Source organism: Lichenostomus cassidix, chromosome 5, assembly GCF_008360975.1.
Source record: "Lichenostomus cassidix isolate B80296 chromosome 5, HeHo_3.0, whole genome shotgun sequence".
In the NCBI taxonomy this organism is placed as follows: domain Eukaryota; kingdom Metazoa; phylum Chordata; class Aves; order Passeriformes; family Meliphagidae; genus Lichenostomus; species Lichenostomus cassidix.
Window position 1 is genome coordinate 6,134,949 of NC_139486.1, and position 20,060 is coordinate 6,155,008.

Below are 20,060 nucleotides of genomic sequence, written 5' to 3' on the forward strand. Positions count from 1 at the left end.
TTTTTAGATAAAAGAGGGAAAAAACCATCAGAAAGAATATGTCATACATCAAAGAATTTCTCAAGTCCCAATGGTTTCTGGCACTAAGGCCGCCCCTGGGAGAATGAAATCTTTCAGTGCACTAATTTATTTTGTGCATCTTCTGGAGGTGGCTTCATTTTTTAAAACACAACTTTATGTGAAGTCATTCAAGGAAATGAAGGATGAAAACAGATGTGCAGAAAACCTTCCCTGAGATGTGGTCTGGAACTGAGATCCCCTTTCTCTGCTCCATCCCTTTAGTGGCAGTTCTCAGGAAATTGCCCAGCCCATCCACTCAGGGCTTATTCCCCCAGGAATAAAGCTCGTGAGCTGCTCCATATCCCATGCATTTCCTCAGTATGGGAAGTTCACCGTTTATTGTGTATCAATCCCAAGATAGTACATCCAAAAGGAAGAGATAACTGTGGATAAGAGTGCATACAAGAGGTAAACAATCCATACCATCCAGAAAGGGGAAGCAGAAATCCCCAGGGGTGCTCAGGCCCCACTCACAGAAGGACAGTGAGACCTTGAGCATCTCTCCTGCTTCCCACTCTCCAGGATTTCCCTGGATTCCAGCTGTACCTGTTCCTAGCCCAGCTCTGTGAGGTGAGGGATGACTCCTTGTTCACCTTATCCCCATCTGCAAGGAACGACCAACAACCACTACAGCCTCTACAAAACCAAAATACTTGTCCAAATGATTTCTACCTGCCCTTTCCAGCAGGGAACTGTGTGCAGCTGTCACAGCTAATTTTTCAGAAGATCTGTTTGGCCACGAAGCTTGGCAGAGTCTTCTACCCCTGGTCATGCACAAGGAAATCCAGCCAGCACTTACAGACACCTCAGATGTGATGGGACATGGCAGGATTGGCAGCCTGATTCCTCTGGTTGTCTCAGGGTATCACTAATTATTTCTACAGCTCTTGAAGCACTTATTCACAGCAAACATGAATAAGCTGCACTGTCCTCATGTAGGTTAATGTTTAATGAAGTTACAACCTGTGTCTATTTACCATAAACTCATCTCCTTTATGAAAGCTTACTGGGCCAGCAGTGAATAATTTTAATCCTGTGTTATTTTCCTGTGATTTCCATTTCAGTCAGTGTAATGTGGAATTGGCTTTCATTATCCCAATTGCCACTGATGTTCAGGTTAAAACTAAATAAGATGCCTTTTTTCTCATTCAACCTATGGCTTTTCTGAAGGAAACTGCTATTAAAACTTGATAGACATTTATTTAATTGCTTTCTGAGCAAACTGTAAGCCATACAACAGCACAGAGGTCAAGATAAGAAAATCATTGGATTTTACAGACATTTCAGAGTGTTATCATTAGATAAAACCTTGACACATCTGCATGTTAGTTAATGGTTGTTCTGCTTTCCTGGATAATGACCTATTTCTTACAGAAGAGCTAGTATCTATAAATTTCTCATTTGCTGCCTGGAGATTTTAATAAAAACTAAGAGATTTGAATCCAGTATGTTTCATATAACAAATTATTACTGCAAAGATTTTTTTTTATCTACTTTAAAATGGTCATATACACAGAAAGTACTGCCTCTTTTTTACCTCTCAGAAAAAAAACAACCCAGTTTCTGACAGATGATAGATACTGTTAAATGCATAAAGGCTTTTCAGTTTTGTCATGTTTTTAACCCTGTTCATTATTAGATGAGCAACCCCAAAACCTGTGTCACTAAACATAAAAAAATAAATAAAAAAATGAAAAGCCCATCTTGTTTGAAGCACTGTTACACCAGGAGGTAGAAGTCCCTGTGCACATTTTACATTTCTCATCCCAGCTGTCAAAGGAGGGATCTCATATTTAAGTGATTTAAGATTATGGATCAGAGGCCACTTGCTTCCCCTTTAGGTAATAACAATAAATATGCTAATGCTTTTAGTGTCACTGTTAATTCCTTGTTTGTGAGCACTCAGAAAGAGCTGTGGTCTGAAGACGGGATTTGAAGATGAGCTATTTCCAAGGAGATCAGGGAAGCCAAAATTATGAGCTGAAAGCACCAATCACTTCAGTGTGGGACACCAAGTCCTATTCCACACAAGGAAAACACACTGGGGCTTAAAATTCTTATTAGGACATCTTGATGCACAAGCAGCCAGGACTACACCTTCCCTTAAACTCCTCCACTCTAACTTCCACTTTGCCTTCATGGAAGGATTCATCCTCAGTTTTAGCCAAGATCTTCTTTGGTTCTACCCACTTAATGTGTTATTCAGGAATAAATATGTGAGGCAACAAATCAATGCAAGAGAAGTGGTTGTAATTTCAATCAAGTTCTTAACTTGTATTTTATTTTTGAGCATATTAATTTAAAATCTAGAGTTATCAAAGAAACACATGCATGTGTTTACTGTTGTTCCATCAGTGCTAGGATTGTTCAACACCATAGGAACTTACTGTAACTTACTGTAACACTCATATAAAAAATCTCATTCTTCCCTCTTGTTCTTTAAATTTGGGTTTCAAAATAAAGACATTTCAACTGCTGAGTGACTGAATTAAATGTATTATAAATTTGGGGCAAATGATGTTGCAAAACATATTCCAGTGTGACAGTGGTGATATATTTAGAACAATTTAGGATGTAATAGTGTATATTAGATTGAAAAACATCATTGGATGATGGAAACTGCCTGATCTGTCTGATGGAAAAGGAAAAGCTGAAATTCCTCAGTAATTATCTTGTGTCATGAGCACACGTGTTTTGCAGGATAATTAGAATCTTAATGAAAAGTTCATAAAAATTGAGAAAAGTGGGAAATCATGTGATGCAAATACATCCTTACAACAGACTGCTCAGAATGTCATTACTGGAGCTTCAAAAATGAAACTGGTAGAAACCTCCAAGGTCAGGTCCAGGCTGTGGGAAAAAGCAGTGCAGAGAAGCAATCCAAGACCTGGAACAATAATCCCTGATTCCAAACTGGAGCACTGCCTGGACTCAGAAATTCAACTGCAGGTGCAGTGCATCCCATTAGCCCCTCTGGATCCCCAAGAATGAATCTGACCTGGCCCTTGGTACCTGGGAGGTCCCTGTGCTCCATCCCCTTGCTGCTCTAGGTTTGGTGCACATGGATGCAATTTCAGAGCAGAGGGTCTTACAGCGAGGCTTGAAAGGGTAAGGAGGGACCTGAGGCAGGAGAAATATCCACCCTAGATGAGCAATCTCTGGAACTGTACCTCTGTTTCCAGGATTTTTCAGACGGAATTTACTTTACTTTCTCATTTCTTCGGGTGAAGCACATCCTCACACCTTCCTGAGTGGAGATAAATGTAAGATTGGCTATGACACAGCTTTCCAAGCTTTTGCTAAAGCCAAGGTTTTTGCAGCAGAGAGCAAACTTCCTGATCCTTGCCTTCACACAGCCCCTGGGATGCTCTGTGCAGGCACCACAGGCCACTGGAGCTGTTGCTTTTGCAGACTTGCAGGCTCTAAGGGACACAAAACACCAAAAATATCCAACCCAGTGCTCAAGTACTTGCATGTCTCTTGTCTCTTCTTCTGTAACATGGGCTTTTCTGGGAAGCTTGATTAGCTGCAACTACTGATGTCCAGATGCAAAGGTTGTCCAGGTTCCTGAAATCCTTCCACTGTTTTAAATCAGTTTTGGATGCAGGCTTATGTTTAGGTAAGTCTTCACCAAGGGAAAATTGTTAAAAACCTAAGTCACAGATTTTACAAGTATATTAATTATCTAGCTAAGCAGCCACTCCATCTTACAGACCAGAGAATAATGCTTGCCATGAGTTGGAGATTATGGCTCTAACTGCATTTTTATAATCTATAAAACCGGACATGCGGAAACTGCGGTAGGAAATTTCAGTAATTAAAGCATAGGTTCTCCAATTAACTGCAAAGCATCATTAAATCTAATGAAACTGTAGTGGAATACACAAGACTCTGGCTTAACTGCGAGGAGATAAATGCAAATGAAAGTTGAATTCTCATGTAGTTTGAAGTTTATACAATAGGGCTGAATGCATTTACAGTAGTTTAGAATATAAAAGCTTGCTTTTAACATGTGTGAATCAGGATTAGGAAATTAGGGTATTAGTGTGTAAGAAGTTAACATATTGAAAAATGTGGCATACTGAAGCATGAGAATCAAAGAAAAAAATTTTTGCTACTTAAAGTAGTTGCACTGGTGATGGTAAACTGAATTTCACAGCAGATGATAAATAAGAGAACTGCTGTTGCACCAGCATGATGTAAGACTAAATTTTTCAGTGTAGAGACTTCATCCTGGCATACTGAGCAATCTGCACCACCATCCCATATTTCACCATAGATTCCACTGAAGAAATAACTTTGAAGCTCTGCAAGCACATTTCAAGATATTCATCTGCCATGACTCTTCCTTACCCTCCTTCAGACAATTGGCTTTTAAGTTCCTAGGAGAGAAATCATGGCTACTGGAGCTTGAATGCCTAATTTAAGCTGATGTGCACCAGGTCCTCAGAAGCCACAGGAGCACTGCTGATCTTCACTGAACAAAAATCTGTACCTAAAACTGTTTTATCTTGCCTTACACTCAAGGCATTGCAGGTGGAACCTCTCTCCCATCTGACTTCAGCTGTCTCAAATATCCAAAGCTGGACAGACTCACTGCACACACAGTGCAGAAAGAGAGGTCTTGAGGACAATTCATGAGGTCAGCCCTGGAACATAATGAATCACTCTCCAAAGATGACCTTCTTTAATCAGCTTTTGAAGAAACCTAAATGACCATTCCCTTCTGAGGGCTAAAGTCCTGCAGGACTTCCACCCTGCCTGGATGCCAACAGTATCACATTCTCTGTACCTCCCTGCCAAAGGCCTGAAGTGCCAATCCTGAGATCTGAGCTTGAGGAGATCAATCCCTACTGCCATTAAGTCCTATACTGATTATGCTGATGGATATGCTGATGTCCTGGGCATCAGCAAAAGGTCCAAGCCAATCAAACTCATTTAATTGCAATGCACAGATGCCAATACTTCTCAGGATGATACTGATGTAGTTTAGACACAAAATTATGTTCTCGGGCTAATTTGAAGACCAATTCTCCATTGATTTCAATAGTTAAGTACATTAAAATGATTTAGTATTTAGACAAATTAAGAAAGCAGAAAATATTTACCACAATGAAAAATAAAGGCATCTTTTCAAAGCAGCAAAACAATCCATTTTTAAAACAACCAGTTTTCCTTCCAAACACAAACATGACAAAGGTGTAGCATGCAGTTAAGGATGTGCTAATAAATTAAATGCTGCTATACACTCCAGTTGCTAAGAAAGCACACAATGGACACAAACTCTTGCTATCTAAACCATTACCTCAGGTACTCATACCTTTTCTGTATCAATTCCTTTAGACATGGACCAGGTTGAGACGATATAATCCATGACTCTTTCACTAAGGCCTTTTGGGACTTGATATAATTTTAGGAAATCCCTCACGTTGTTCAGCATCTCGTGGTAGCGGTTGGTGTTGGCATACATTTGCTGGAAAATGGTGGTGACGTTCCCAAAAATAGTTGCATAAAGAAGAGCTGGAAAAAAATAAATAAATTGAAAATAAACATGTATGCTCTAGTAAATGCTGTTCATAATTCAAAGATAATGTCAGGGAATTTTATGTTTGGTTACAGATTACCACAAATACGTAGATGTAAACTGAGAATTTCTATTTATGGACACCTCCTCAAACATGCATATGTACAGAGTTGTTTACTGAATTTACCCACACAGCTCATGCAGCCACCCCATGTGCATTAATTTACAAAATCAGTCATAATGCCCATACAGAGCAGGTAATTTATAAAGCCTAAATCTGACAAAGCATTTAAGACAAAACTTAAATGCACACACCTTTACTAGTGCTGTCTTGAACAGTAGTGGATTGCAAGATGCTCTTAAAGTCAAGCAAGTTTTAGGTGTCTTATTGCTTCACAATGTAATTACACTTGCAAACAAGCCCAAAATTACATTCTTACATTAGACATTACAGATTTTGAAGAAAAGAGGAATATTCTGGTATTTCATAACACCAATGTGCTGCATTACTTCTGCTCTTGACATTATCAAATACACAGAAATGCGCCTGTCATTTTTAATAATCTTTGTTCAGAGGTACTTTATAACAGAATTCAGCTATGAATATTGCTTAAAAAAACCCACCAAAAAAAACCCAACTGCAGTACACAAATGGTAAGAAATAAGCCACTGTGAAAGGAAAAAATGCCTTCCATCACTCAGTGCATAAATGTCTTCCCTCTGCACAACCCATTTCCACCTCATTCCAGAAATCTCACTTTGTTTCACACTAATTTACTATTGTTCATCACCCCTACGTGAGAGGTGGCATTTTTAAAGAAACGTGGTGCTCTCCTAAACTCTATCAAATAGAAGAACTGTACTTCCATTTCACACAGTGCTTTTTCATGTGTTCAGGTAGAAATCAGATATCAAAGTTCATCACAAATACAGGATCATTCCAAGCAAGGTACACAATGTGTAGCAAAAATGAGCAAGAGGTTTCTGGTTTAGAAAACACAGCAGATTAATACTCTATGTGATGTCCAGAAGTAAAGCTTGTTGCAAAGGTAGGTTTTTTCCTTGCTTTGCTGATGGCTGCATCATATCTGCGAGCTACTGAAAGATTTTCTCCATCTCTGTATCCATTCAGACATATATCACCACTTCAGAGCACAAGCATATGGATTATAAAAAAGTTTAGATGGATGAATGCCACACAACTTTTTTATTCCTTTAGCTTTCTCTGCTCTTTTGGACTTTTTGCAGCAGGACAAACTTGGTGAAGTATTGCTTCTCCTAAGTGCAACATCCCTCATCCTTCTGAACAGCTGCTGATTTATCATGCACTCATCTCATCAGGTATGTGAGGGCATAATGTCTCATCTGATCTTAGATGCTGCTGCAAATCATTACAAATGTACAGAGAAGCCCTAATTGCCCCCAAAATGCTGTCTTGCTGCAGGAGTAGAATTTCTACAACCTGTAACTACAGCTAGACTGCATCTGCAAATCCAATGCCTACAACCCAAGTGGAAATGCAGACCTACCCAGAGGACACAGGATGACTGAAAATGTGCCCTGCAAGACTCGCACAGAGAGATCCAACTCTGACACCTGCCAGGTTGGGAACAGCTAAGAATGCCGTGGTGAAAACAGCTTGTCTGAAGCAACTGGCACCTATTACCTCCTCCTGGCAGAGAGGATATGTAGAAAATATACAGCCAGAACTGGAATTCTAGCTCTCTGTCTCCTGATATAGGGTCCTGGAAAGTTGTACTTCAAAAAAAAAAAAAAAAAAAAAAAAATTGTTCAAGAAATTAAGGATAGAATAAATCACTGGATCAAGCCCACAGAATCCCTGTAGACATTATCCAGCAATACCTCACTGAGCCAGAACCCACCAGCCCAAAGCCTGTGGAGTTTGCTCAGACCAACTCAGCATTATCTCTTTGCTGGAAACCAAAGCCTTCCTTATGAATTGGAAATGGCAGAAATGGTCGAGTTCATCCAAATACTCCACTTGTCTCACAAGTTACTGCATGGGGAATCTTTGGCAAAGAGTTAAAGGGAACCTCCTTAGATCTTCACAGCTCTGAAGCTGTGCCTCAAAGACTCTCCTCATGCCCACCCTGGTATCTGCTGAGGTTGGATTGCAGGGGTTTGGAGAAGATTTCTCATAATTTGGCATGGAAAAGCCACCTCTATCTGTAAATCTGCTCCCCATCTTTGTTCTCTATATGGTATCTAGAAAAGGAGGTCATGTGTAGAAAGTTGATTTTTACTGTTTTGCAGGTCTTGGTATGCAATAAAAATTTGGATGTGCTGGAGAGCATCTAATGCTGCTGTTACCTTCAGAGGCTCTCCATCAATAACTCTTAGTGTCCATAATTAGCAAGTGAAGATTTCTCAGAGAATCCCAATTTAACGAGCAAATCTTGAAGTGACAAGTGTGAGTCTTACCCCTCAGCTTTTTTTTAAAATAGGCAGGGGAGCACTACCAAGGGCATTTCACTTTTACTGTATTTTAATTATTTTTGGCAGGTGAAATTGGCAGTAAAAAACACTTCAAAAGGTTCTGAAAGAAAATCAAATGCTGTGCCTCTCTTTACAGTAAAAGTATTTAAACAACCTCTGAAGAAATCTCTAAAGGTATTCATACACTTTAATAGTTTTCATTTAGTCTCTCAGTTTACCATGAACAGGAGAGATGAGGTTGAAGGTGAAATTACCCAATTTGATGAAAGGACTACTTAGGTCAAACTGTATTTATTTACCTTCTCTTTAATGACTTGAATTTCTCCAAACATTTCCTGTTGTGTTCCTACATAACAGGAATGTTCCTACATAACAGTCATGCAACACTCATTAACTCAATTGTTCTATGTGTGTAAATCTGGAACAGTCTTCAGTCACTACATTTTATAGAGATAAATTTGATGTAATGATGCAGAAATATTTTTTCTCAGTCCTAAAGGTGAGTAAGTGGTCCAACTGTTATCTTAGTTTCTATTTTTACTCTTCAGTGTGGAAAATCTCCCCGAAATTACATGCAAGAACTTAAGTATTATATATTTTTACATATAAAATCTGTTACTATATTTGTATGTATATAAAACATTTCTGAATGATTCAGCAATAGTGTTACTTGAATATTTTAGCCTGTTTAAAAATATGGAACTCTCTGAAAAAGAAAAAAAAAATTACTCAGAGTTACCTAAATAATCCCAAAGCATTTCAGATCTCTTATTATCCTGACCATATGCTAAATACATCCAGATAGGAACATCTGCCTTAAGGAACTGAAGGCTTAATGGAGAGATCTGATTTTCCTTATGTCCTGCTCTATGCTAGAGTATTATTAATCTAAGCATATACATATTTAGTTCCTCTAAACTGCAATTGTAAAGAAGATTAGCCAGGGTGTATCAGCCTCTTCTCCCAAGTATCAAGAGACAGGACAAGTGGAAATGGCCTCAAGTTGTGCCAAGGGAGGGTCAGATTGGAAATTAGGAAATATTTTGTCACTGAAGGAGTGTCCAGCACTGGAACAGACTGTCCAGGGAAGTGGTGGAGTCACCACCCCTGGAGGGATTTAAAAGATGTGTAGATGTGGCACTTGGGGACATTTAGTGGTGGGCTTGGCAGGGCTGGGTTGATGGCTGGACTTGATCTTAGAGGTCATTTCCAACTGAAATGATTTTATGAGGCTGTGATGACGTGGGAGGCTGGAGCAGGGTCCTGGCAGGGATCTGCAGACCCATGGAGAGAGGATCCAACTGGAGCAGTCTTGGACTTGTGACCCCGTGAGGGACCCACTCTGGACAAGCTGTGCCTAAAGGAATGCACCCCGTGGAAGAGTGACCCAACCTGGAGCATTCTGGGGACAACTGTTGCCCGTGGGATGACCTCACATTGGAGAAAGTCATGGAGAACTCTCTCCCGTGGGAGACAACCCACCCTGGGGCAGGGGAAGGACTCCTCTCCTGAAGCAGTGGCAGAAACAACCTGGGATGAAGTGACCATAACCCCCATTCCCATCTCCCTGCGCTGCTGGTGGGGAGGAGGTAGAGTTAGCAGAGAGGAAAAGGTGGTTTTAAGGTCATATTTTACTTTGTATTATCCTGCTCTGATTTTGTCAGTACTAAACACAGTTAATATCTCCAATTTGAGTCTTTTTGCCTGTGCTGGTATTTGGTGAATGATCTCTCCAAGTCCTTACCTTAAGTCATGAAACTTCATTATATTTTCACTCCCCTGTCCAGCTATGATGGGTGTCTGCCATCCAGACAGGGTCACCCACTACTACTAAGCATAAACTGACAGAAGCCCAGTACCCAAATATCTGATTTATGATTTTAAAAGCTGACCAGTTCTCTGCTATTTCTTTCCACCTCACCCTAATCTGCTCAGATTGCAGAACTGTTTGGTGCAGCACCAGGCAGTGCCCATCTCCAACGTCAAACAGCTTGCTGAGATGCTGCAGCAGCAAAAAAAGCTGCCACTTCCTTAACAGAAATAGCTTTCCTCAAATCCACCAACACATTTCAACCAAGTGTACTACTTGGGAGAAAAAAAAATCCTGCTAAGCCCCCTCCCTCATCACTGTTTTATAGCACTTCTCTGATGCCAGCCCCAGCCTCCCACCTCCCCTGCAGGGACACTCCTGTCTGCCAGCTGTGCCAGTGAAAGCACCAACACAGTCCCCTGGTTTTACAGGCCTTCAAAAGGCTGATTCTGAACCCTTGTCCCAGTAAATATTTTGCTGTTAAAGCACCCTCCACCATCCCAGCAATGTTTTACATCAGTGTTCAATCAGAGTTTTAAAATACAATTGCTCCCCATTTACAGGGAGGAGATGCCAACACCAGAGCACACTAGCTTTTAAATGTTTCTTCCAAAAGCATCCAAAGCATCAAAAAAACTTTTCTGCAATCACCCCTGCAGGCAGACCATCCCATGCCACATCATCCAATGTATTTATCCTCCTATAAGCCCCAACAATGCATTGTTACACCAACCTTACAGAGAAGCTAATGTGCAGAGGTCTGGATTCAGCAGTGAAATTCAGCCCTGAACTCCTCACCAAAACCATCTGACTGCTGGAATCAGGGGGCAGTTGAACACAGCTGTGTCTGGTCAAAAGCCCACCATGACTCCAGATTCCAGTCTGATCCCATCCCCTGGTGCCATCCATGCATTCCCACATCCCACACTGCAGTCCCAGGAGATGCACAGCTCCTCCGTGGATCCAGCTGACATCCAGCCCTGCTTTCCTGACCCAGCAGTTCCCTGACACTACAGTAAAGCAAACTCTAAATTAAGAGGATGGTGATAATAAAGATAAGGCTGTAAAATCCCCGTTAACACTGATACTTGCTTGACAAGAACTAAATGATTATGTAAATTAGGTGATTATCAGTAGTAAACTGTAGGAACTCACAATCACTGTTCCTCCTCTTGCAGGGGACACTGCACAGGAGAGGGGGACAGCTGCTCTGGAGGCACTTGGCCATTTGGCATTCCTTATGCATAAATTCTTATTAAAATGAGGGCTTTCAGCTGCACTTGTACAGTCACTAATTTTTTAATGGTGAACCTGGGAGGTTTTCTTTTTCTCATGAGCACACTCAGCTAATGGAAAATACTTACTTTAAAGCTCCAAAGCCTTGCCACCGTGCAGATGTGATGACCTGAATAGCTGCATTTTTGCAGAGCTGCAAGCCAAGACTGGCTGAAATGGTACTGCAAAACACAGCCTTAAATTAAGGCTACCTCTGCCCACAGATATTCAGTGTGTTTGGTTTCTTGTCCTTGTGATGGACAAGAGCTGAAGTTGGCTAGGGTTATTCAGCAGCACAGACAACAAAATTCCTCATTTCAACCCCCTGAGGATGGGAGGTTCTGAGGTCTGATGCTAAGCAGCTTCAAATCCCAGTTTGCACACACATTCCCTGCTCAACATCCCTTCCACAGCCACCTCACCTTATTAGATTACTTTGTTCCTTCACCTGAGAAACAGTGCTGGCCATCAGCGAGCCCTGCACAGGCTCAGGGGGTTCCTGTTGGCATTTGGATTGAATTTCCTGCCTTTTCTTTCCACTGGAAAGCTTTACAGGTCTTGGGACTGCCAGGCTCTGCTTCTTCCTCGTCACATTAGTCAAGGGTGTTAAGCAACACATGGGAAGGCACAGCCTGAGAAATGGTGGCAATTACACCACAACAGGCAGCAGGGCAAATAGCCCTGTGAAACTGAATGGTAAAAGCATCACTTTGCCAGAAAAACCTTTATTTTGCAGTGAAAAGGCCTTAATTCTAGAAACTTTTGCTCTAAGAGTTCTGAAGAAAGAGGCTGATTAGGGCTTCTTTTACACATTTCTGATGCAGTGGAAGTTGGGTCTAATGGGTCACAGCTTTTGGTGGTGACAGCTGGGGCAGGAATATTTCACTTTCCATTTATAAGAACAGTATGACACAAACACAGATAAAAATTAACTAGTGAAATGAGCTGAACCATTTCTTGTAGCAATGCTCCATCATTCCTCTTTCTGCAGAAACTCATCACCTCCTTGCCCCATGGCACATCTCACATTTCACACACTGCACAAAGTCCTGTGCAAAGGTAAATGTTAGTTAAACCACAATCACTTCCCTAAAGGAATCACAGTGGGTGCAGAAGGAGAGTAGAGAGTTAACCAAAGCTCATTAGAATTATGTTCACCATGAATTCCAGCAACTTGTTTGCCTCTAGCACACTTTGCTCCATCCTTATTTATCACTTTCTCCATTTTGAATATTGTCTCTAACATTGCCTCGTTTCCCTGCAAATCTCTTCAGTATTTTGGAAAAAGTTGAATTGTGTCTGTCAGACAATCATTCACCTATCACATAAATCGTTCTCTTTCCTTTCTCCATCAAAAAAACACCCCCAGAATGCTGCCCTGACTCTTGTTACTGCCCAGAACAAAGACCCAGGGATCAAAACCACCCCATGCCTTCCCCACTGTGCCTCAGAGTGTCAAAACTGTCAGCAGTAACAAGCACAGGACACAAAGAGTCTCCAGCACTACTGAACTGAAGCACAGCAACCAAAGGCAACATCTCCAGAAGAAAGTTCTCTGAGCAAAGTTGGCAGCTGTCAGTATCCCTGCGTGAAACAACTTTACAGCTCCTTGCTGGATTTGAGCCGCGAGGGTTTTTTCTCTTCTTGTTGATTTTTTTTCCCCTCTAATACTTTTAAAGGATTTTTTTGTTTTTTAGTGGGACACCAAGTTCTTGTCACATTAAGATGAACTCAGGATAGCAATGTTGCTGGAGGCAGGATGCCAGAACATCACTTGCACACTGAGGAACACCACCTAAATTGCCTGTCTTGTTAAAATATAATGGAAAATTTGTAAACACACCTTCTAAGTACTGGACTGTATGAAAAGATGCTTCTAGCTCTCTGCCCCTAGGTTCTTTTTTCATGTGTATGTCAGTGCAAAAGTTTTTCCTGTATAAATCTATGTGCTGGTGTTTAGATACTCATAAATAAACATATATATATATGTGTGTGTGTGTGTACATACACACAGCTACACAGTGTAAAGGTGAAAATATAACATCAATGGGCTCAGAATTTCTGCAGCTGCAAATTTTCCTCTGAGTCTTCTCATTTGCTTGTTCTTTCTAGTTCTTTCAAATCTAATTTTGCTTATTCATTTAATTAAGTGTTTGGTTTTATCTCTGCACGAATAATAAGAACGGATGTGGGACAATTAAATGAATTTTTCCAGCTATAAACCACAGGCCATGTATAGCCCTGAGAGATGTGGTAAACACACCTGTTACCATAACAGGGAGTATTTATATAATAGTTGTCTGAAGATATTAATGAGACAGAGAACAGGTAAAGCAATGTTGCTTATATTCAGTGAAACTCTGAACTCTCTGTCAGGATGGATTTTTGTGAGTAATTATAGGGTATTTTGAGGAATGAAGTAAAGTACTTAACCCTTAATATTAAAAGCCTCGAATTTGGAGATGATGTTTCCATCCTATTATTTTCAGAATAATTCTGCTTCATAAATTGACCACAAAACTGCTTCACTGAACTGAATGATAATATTTCTTAGTCATTTAAGACAACTACGGAAGCACTTTCTCTCTAATTCTCCATCCTGCAAATTCAGCACTTCTAGACAGAGCTTAGCAAACTTTTGTATCCAAAATTTTCCATCTGATGCTGACAGATTAGCTCTGATTAAAATTCTCTTCCCTGACATGTTTGCACTAAAATCAAGCAAAAAAAAAAAAGAAAGAGTTTCACAAAAAGTTGTAACTATTCACCTCCAGGTTTTATAAAACTAAAATAATTCATAGCAAAACATTTTCCCTCCAGTGTTTTGATTTAAAATATTAGAAACCTGAACAATGGAAGAAAATCACTTTTTGATGCAAAAAAAAAAAAGAAAATTCTCAAGTGGAACTAAGAAAAAGTGGAACATTCATTATCTTCACACATACCCTCAATTTATATTGCAATGGAATATTTTCCCCAAAACCAAGCCATGAGTTCCTAGCATGCTGCTAGCAATAAGGGCCAATCCAAACCTCTTTTTGCCCAATTTATTAGCACCAGCACTTCATTTTATCAGAACATTTGTGCACATGGCTGGTGTGAATCCTGCTCCCCACTCCCACGCTTGGGCAGAGCTCAGGGCTGGACCTCAGCACCTCCCATCTTTTGCTGGAATAACTCTGGTTTTGTCTGAAAAATTTCACACCAACGCTTTCAGACTTTCAAGGTGAATTAGCTTTACTCTGCTTTGATTATTCACTTTGGGAACCTGTCCTCCATGGCAGTATTGATTTAGCTGTGGCAGATGCTGAGCTGTCACCGAGCCTGACAGCTTCTTCAGAGCTTCCTCTGTGGTTGTCTTGTAAAACAGTCAATAGCCAAGTGAAACCTGACTGTGAAAACAAGCACGTTTCCCACTTTTATACTCTATGAAATCTCATGTGCTGCATCCTTCTGGGAGGAAAAAAGAAGGTGGCCTCTCCATTTGGCACTCAGCATTATTAATTAACCCTTTATGTAGTCAAAGCACATCCACCCCACTGCCTGACATGCTGGTGGGACCATCTTTGTCAGAGGTTTGTGGCTTGGCAGCCACTTCTTACTAGTGGAGAAGGGTCTTTGGGGAAGGTGAATGTGCTTAGGAAAAGGTTTCATTCCCAACACACTGTTGATTTGCCTTCCAGGATGTTCTGGGTAGTTTTTCGGCACTTCTGAGAACACCTATAGTCCTACAAAGACTCTTTCTGTTCATCTTTGCAAGTGCCAAAAACCAATCTGATGAAGGGCAAAATGGCAGGCAACACCCCAAAAATATGTTTGCATTGTCCATCAGAGGATCAAAAAGCCAGATAGCAATACATATATATATATATATACAAACATATAAATTTATAAATTCCTATGTAGAACTGGGCATCAGCACTCCAAAGGTGACAAAGAGATCTGTCATCAGATGGAACAAACTGTCTAAATAGTGTGCCATTCACATCTCAACTTCTCCCCACCATCCCACAGGTCTCCACCATCCCCTTCTCCATAATACCAAAAATAAAAAACATTCCTGGAAACATTGCCAGCCATCGATGTTGTCCTAGCAGAAGGGGTTTGAGAATATTCAAAAGAACAACAAAGGATTGCATGCACCGTCTAACTAAAACAGACAAAAAAACCCCAAAAAAACCCAAACAAACAAACAAAAAAAAACCACAAAAAAACCCCTGGCTTTTCATTTTGGCCTCAGTACATGTATTGCTGAGCTCTCCATGACTATGTGAGACTGGAAAAGTATCTTTATTTCCTGGCAGCAGCTCCTGGAGCTCTTCTCCTCCCTGTCCAACTCCTTCTGATCAGCACTTGTTTCTATCTGATTACCTCTCTGTTTTCTTGCTCACTATTCCAGGAAGGAGATGCTGGAATTAGATTTGCTGCATTTCCATTCCTACATTAACACTAATTTCACTGAAGTCAATGAAATTACACTGATGTCTGGAGAGTATCTGAGGAGAATAATTGAGTGTATTTTATCACTTTGCTTCGACTTTTTTGGTGACTGCTTTGTAGCATTTCTAAACGTCCCATTTCACTAAAATCCACTTATTCTGCTCTTGGATGCTGCAATGAAGTTACTCTGTGGGACCATGGAGCTCTTGCTGCAAAGCTCCAGGCATCTGGAAGATGCCAAGAATGGTAACAGAGAGATGTGTGCAGTGATAAATGTGACACCAGCACCACACTAACTGCTTACCCAGCCCAAATCCATCCCCTGGCTGCAGCTCCCTCCAGATACTCATGAAAAGTGTTCCAAAAAGAGGAACTGCCCTGGGCCACTCCCTTCAGATTGCCACCAACACAGAGGCCAGCGGCTGCACCCACACCATGCATTATTCACTGACCATCTCCACCAAGAATATCTAATACTGTTCCACAAATCCATTTTTTCCTCACCAAAACTCTATTTTGTGGTGCTATTCTGCAAGCCTGGCTGCCCCAGCCTTTACACTGACCACCCCCAGCCACAGAGAGGAATTACTCCTCTCCACCTCCTCTGCAGCACTCTTGGTTTCTGTAAGCCATCACCCATGGTGTTTTTCCAGCCATCATCCCATGCCTCATTCTTGTCACCTTTGAGACACCCTTTTTAATCTTACAGCATCTTCTTGCAGAGCAGTGCAGTGTGGTCCTACAACATTAATTTCAATTTGCTGCCCAGGAATCTTATTTGCCTTTTGTTGGCTGGTACTGAATATTGCACAGATATTTTCCAAGGAACTCTCAGCAGTAAGAGTCAGGTGTCATTGCTCAGTGGTAACTGCTAATTTAGAAAACATTACTGAGTAGGGATAGCTGCCTATTCATCTGCATGCACTGACACTGAATTGCATCAGTCCTTTTCACAGCCACTTCTGCGGTGGGATTGCTGGATCCAACCAGAAATTTCAGGATTCAGCAGACCTGCAGCACAAGGGAGTTTTCTCCTGTGCTTCTCCTAAGCTAAGGTGTCTCCTAAGCTGCATTTAGATATACCTATGAGGTTTAAAAAAAAAAAAAGTCTGTGCAAAATTTAAATGTTTTTAAATTTTAAGTTTATGCCAGTATCACAGCCTAGGTTCCAATAATTGGGAAGATTTTATCATCTTTTTACTAAAAGCAGGACTGACTATTTCCCAGAGCAGGACAAAGCTGTTCTTGCATGTTATCCAAGAGTGACTAAGCCAACTCTGAAAGTCCAGGGAAAATCAGAAAATAAACAAGAGATTTGACAGAATAAAAATATCAAGATTTGACCCAACAGTTACAACAGTTATGGGATGGGCTATCTCTTGAAAGTTAACTATTTAGGAGCAGAAGAAAGTGTGAATTTCTAAAAGCCATGTTTAACCCTCCAGTCTGGCAACCCCAGTGTTCGATTAACACTGAACATCTAATTGTCTTTATTCACACACCAGTGAGATCAGCCACGAATGCAAGAGGTTAATTCAAGTGACTTTGATGCTTTTGGCATATTTGTTCACACGTTGAGAGCCAAGAGAATGACTGCAGGGTCTCTCCCCCCACTAATTTTGTCATCCTTAGCTGCTTCTCAGCTGTTGCGAGACAGTCATGGATGGTGATGTGTGCCAATAATGTCCTTTTTTAGGGGCAATGACATCTGAAATTACACACAGAACAGGCACTGCTCATGGAAAGGGGAGTTTGGCAGTATATTCCCATTTTTTGAGTGCTGCTGAACACCTGCAGGTATCACTCATGTTGAGCTGTCCTACTACCAGCTACTTCTGTGAGTAAGAAATTGCTGCAAGACTTGCAGGATGGAGCCTCCAAACCCCTTGAAAATGATATTCAACAACCTATTTATTAGCACATCTCTTCAGGCCTTCCAGCTTGCTTCTCCCCACGCCTCTGCAGTATGGTACATTAATTTTATACTGAACTATTAATTGCAGTTGACTTTGCAAAGCTCTTTTCTTTACACTTTTTATTCAGTTTCTCAAACCTGATCCCAAAGGAGTTCATCTTAATCCCCACAGTTGTTTGATCAAATGGCAAATATTTCCTTTAATCTTTTCAGGCATTCAGATCTATTAGCTATGGAGCAGAACCTCTTCATCTCCTCTCCTGATGGTTTGGGAGAAACAATCTTTCACATATTTCTCATTTTATACAAGTGTTTATTCCTGCAAGTACCTATTAGTAAGCACAACATTACAACACACTTACCTAACCTAAATAAAAACACTTTGAACAAAATTTGCAAGCTAACCTGCTTTAGTTCTTAATGATATTAATCTGAAGTCATTTTTCCCAGTGGTTGTGGTCTATAATCCACTGAGGTCAATAAAAAAATAGCTGCTGATGTTAGTGAGTTTTAGGGTTGGCAATAAACATGAGTGTATTTTCCTTTGAGAAGCTGTATGAGAAATTTTCCAAAGGTAGGGGAAAAGGCCTTTGGGACACAATTTTAATTTTCTTCATGCCTATTCATAGTTAGAATTAGGAGTAATAATAATTATCATCATCATTTCACAGTCACTTCACATTTCTCATTAATATATACATTTTATAAAGAAAGGTAAATTATTCAATTTTGTTCCATACTTAAACATTTATTATTAAGTTCCATACTTAATCATTTATGTCAATTGTCCCTGTTCTATTTTTTATTAGGAAATTCAGAATGAAATATTTTATAAAATTGAGACATGAAGTCATGGTTTTAAAAATTACTATTCCCCATTTCATTATCTAGCTGCTTTTATTCTATGAAATAGGATAAACTTTAGCAAATAAAAGAAAAAGTTACACCTTAATCTGAGTCTTGTCTAAATTAATAGCTGTAGGAGATCTTAAAATGAAAGAAGTCAAATGTCTATTTTTTTTTTTACTATGTTTTATTTTTCCACCATCCAAGTAAAGTTTTTAAAAAACAAAATAAGGTCTCCTCCCATTTTTAAAACATTTCCAGGAGAAAACTAAGGGAAGGATTTTTCTCACTTCTTTGCAGTGCTGAAAAAAAACCTGAAAAGCAGAGTAAGAGAATGAGCAAGAGAGGACTTTTCAGTTCTCTTGAAAACAGGGACATATGAGCTGGCATGTAAAAAAACCCTCATGTATACTAATTTTTTTCTTCAAAATACATAATTTAGAAGAAGAATAAATTTTCAACAAAACTACGGATTTTCCCAAATACTTCCCATTTTATCTGAGTAAGTTTCCACCACAACTTTATTTCAGTGTCTCATTAACTCCCTCCATTTCTTCCTCCTCTCTACATCTCCTTTCAGTCTCTGCTGAAGTCTTCCACAAGTGATACAGCTTATTTTTAATTTTGTTTAGTAACTTAGCTGCCTCCCACCTGACATGACTCTAAGCTGTTTTTCTTCATTTTACTCAATGTTGTTCGTAATTATTTAACCTAATTGATACGATGCCTCCTCTGGGTAGAGCTGGTTGCCATGACACTGCAAGAAATTACTCCATATTTCTCCATTCCTGGATCTTTCTGAAGAATTTATGCAGAACATCTTGCCTTCACCAGCTCCCTACCTTCACACACATCCATAAAAAATAATTAATGATCAAATCCTTGCAGGCAGATTTCGCTGGGATAATAGGGCTGAAATCAGGGATGGTTTTTGGTAAAGTCTTCTGCTAAATACTGACCAAGCTTTATACAAACACAGAATTTTTTAGCCTTTAAGATCAGCAAGTCCAACTCTTCAGCCAGCACTGCCAAGCTGAAGTTCCCCTGAGTTCCAGCAACCCCAACCCCTCCTGCCTGACCCCTAAATCACTCCAAACCTCAATCCCAATCTTCTCACAACCTCCTCTACCTCCTGACCCAGACCTTTCCAATCCTTTGAAAACACGAATTGAGCCAAAGCATGTTAAATACACACCAAGCAGCATTAGCAGCTCAATCCCTGCAATCCATTTTGGGCTGGCTTTGGACAGTGATCTCACTGCTGATATTATAATCCTCTGGGCAATTATGGACAGTTTGGAAAACCACATTTTTGTACCTAAGGCAGTCTGAAATGCACAGCATGGACAACTCTCACTGTGTGTTTGTCCTTGTGAATGTTGCTAGCAAAACAGAATATTAACTCTATTCATTATTTTTACTTACATACACCACTAAAGCTGTGGTTCTGCTCTTTAGAACTGTGCACTCAGTACTGCAGAACTGCTACAGATTGGGAATAGCTAAGCTTTTTATGGTAAGAAAAAATCCATTTGTTTTCATTTATATATTATTAAGAAACTTGCTGAGCAAAACCTGCTTTTATTGTTGTTGATGATGATTCATTCACAAGGCTAGCATAAGAAGCTAATGAAAACTTAAGTAAAAAGTCAAATAATGCAGTTGCATCTGCAGTCCTTGGTGTTATCTCCCTTTCACCCTTAAGAGGCACAAGGCTATTATGAAATTTCATT

The 20,060-nt window shown here is 40.1% G+C and overlaps 1 protein-coding gene across 1 annotated transcript in view; it reads right to left on the bottom strand.

Moving 5' to 3' along the window:
• Positions 1-20,060, bottom strand: part of KCNH5 (potassium voltage-gated channel subfamily H member 5) — a 155,320-nt gene that overhangs the window by 55,624 nt on the left and 79,636 nt on the right. The window contains exon 8 of the mRNA XM_085061131.1: positions 5,381-5,580. Coding sequence (XP_084917257.1) covers positions 5,381-5,580 — 200 coding nt within the window. The remainder of the gene's footprint in view (positions 1-5,380; positions 5,581-20,060) is intronic.